Source organism: Cebus imitator, unplaced genomic scaffold (genome assembly GCF_001604975.1).
Source record: "Cebus imitator isolate Cc_AM_T3 unplaced genomic scaffold, Cebus_imitator-1.0 Scaffold820, whole genome shotgun sequence".
NCBI classification, from domain to species: domain Eukaryota; kingdom Metazoa; phylum Chordata; class Mammalia; order Primates; family Cebidae; genus Cebus; species Cebus imitator.
This window is the reverse complement of record NW_016108135.1, coordinates 215259-217468: the sequence shown is the minus strand read 5'-3', so window position 1 is coordinate 217468 and position 2210 is coordinate 215259. Positions and strand designations below refer to the sequence as shown.

Here is a 2210-nt window from a genome sequence, read left to right as displayed (position 1 = left end):
GCTGGGATTACAGGTGTGAGCCACCACGGCTGGCCAGACTTTTCTTTATTCTCATATGTGGCTCTTTGCATTGTCCTCACCTGGGGCACTGCAGACACTTAACTCATTTGTAAATTTTTTACAAATGTATTCTGGTCAGAATGTTTTTGTTATATTAGGATCTGTGGTATTTTGTAGTTCATATAAGTTAGATTTATAGTTTATATAAGTTAGATTTGTAAATGATATTCATCTGAGCCTAGTAAGTGGAATAATTTGTTATTTTTATTTCTTTCAGTTATATGTTCTGATTTTGCTAAAGACCTTTGGCCTGAGCAAGAGATAAAAAATTCTTTCCAACAAGTAATTCTGACAAGATATGGAAAATGTGGCCATCAGAATTTACAATTAAGGAAAAGCTGTAAAACTGTGGATGAGTGTAAGGTGCACGAAGGAGGTCATAATGGACTTAACCAGGGTGTGACAGCTGCCCAGAGCAAAATAGCTTATTATGAGAAATGTGTGCAAGTCTTTCATAAATATTCAAATTCAAAGAGATGTAAGATGAGACGTACTGGAAAAAATCACTTCAGATGTAAAAAATGTGGCAAATCATTTTCTATGCTTTCACAACTAACACAACATGAGATGAGTCACGCTGGAGAGAAACCCTACAAATGTGAAGAATGTGGCAAAGCTTTTAAAAAGTCCTCAACCCTTACTAATCATAAGATAATTCATACTGGAGAGAAGCCCTACAAATGTGAAGAATGTGGCAAAGCTTTTAACCAGTCCTCAACTCTTACCAGACATAAGATAATTCATACTGGAGAGAAACTCTACAAATGTGAAGAATGTGGCAAAGCTTTTAACCGGTCCTCAAACCTTTCTAAACATAAGATAATTCATACTGGAGAGAAACCCTACAAATGTAAAGAATGTGGCAAAGCTTTTAAACAGTCCTCAAACCTTACTAATCATAAGAAAATTCATACTGGGGAAAAACCCTACAAATGCGAAGAATGTGGCAAAGCCTTTACCCTATCTTCACACCTTACTACACATAAGAGAATTCACACTGGAGAGAAACCCTACAAATGTGAAGAATGTGGCAAAGCCTTTAGTGTATTCTCAACCCTTAGTAAACATAAGATAATTCATACTGAAGAGAAACCCTATAAATGTGAAGAATGTGGCAGAGCTTTTAACCGGTCCTCACACCTTACTAATCATAAGGTAATTCATACTGGAGAGAAACCCTACAAATGTGAAGAATGTGGTAAAGCCTTTACCAAGTCCTCAACTCTTACTTACCATAAGGTAATTCATACTGGAAAGAAACCCTACAAATGTGAAGAATGTGGCAAAGCCTTTAGTATATTCTCAATCCTTACTAAACATAAGGTAATTCATACTGAAGAGAAACCCTACAAATGTGAAGAATGTGGCAAAACTTTTAACTACTCCTCAAATTTTACTAATCATAAAAAAATTCATACTGGAGAGAAACCCTATAAATGTGAAGAATGTGGTAAAGACTTTATTCTGTCCTCACACCTTACTACACATAAGATGATTCATACTGGGGAGAGACCCTTCAAATGTAAAGAATGTGGCAAAGCCTTTAACCAGTCCTCAACTCTTATGAAACATAAGATAATTCATACTGGCGAGAAACCCTACAAATGTGAAGAATGTGGCAAAGCTTTTAACCAGTCCCCAAACCTTACTAAACATAAGAGAATTCATACCAAAGAGAACCCCTACAAATGTAAATAATGTGTCAAAGCATTTAATGTATTTTCCCCTTTTATTAAAACACAGGATAATTCATACTGGAAGGAACCCCTATAAATGTGATAAATGTGGCAAAGCCTTTAACCAGCTCTTAATCCTTACTGAACATAACATAATTCATACTAGAGTGAAACCAGCAAATGTAAAGAATGTGGAAGCATTTAACTGATCCTCAAATCTTACTAAACATAAGAAAATTTAGGCCGGGCGCGGTGGCTCACACCTGTAATCCCAGCACTTTGGGAGGCTGAGGCGGGTGGATCACGAGGTCAAGAGATCGAGACCATCCTGGTCAACATGGTGAAACCCTGTCTCAACTAAAACTACAAAAAATTAGCTGGGCATGGTGGCACGTGCCTGTAATCCCAGCGACTCAGGAGGCTGAGGCAGGAGAATTGCCTGAACCCAGGAGGCGGAGGTTGCGGTGAGCCGAG

At 37.7% G+C, this 2210-nt stretch overlaps 1 protein-coding gene across 2 annotated transcripts in view; it reads left to right on the top strand.

Annotated features, from left to right (window-relative positions):
* Positions 1-2033, top strand: part of LOC108297611 (zinc finger protein 708) — a 27505-nt gene extending 25472 nt beyond the window's left edge. The window contains exons 4-5 of one of the 2 annotated variants that reach the window (XM_037735471.1): positions 278-1076; positions 1161-2033. In XM_037735471.1, coding sequence (XP_037591399.1) covers positions 278-1076; positions 1161-1758 — 1397 coding nt within the window. In that variant the 3' untranslated portion in view covers positions 1759-2033. Of the gene's footprint in view, positions 1-277 lie in introns of both variants that reach the window. The other variant, XM_017520288.2, reaches the window with a different exon arrangement.
* Positions 2034-2210: the final 177 nt, after the last annotated feature.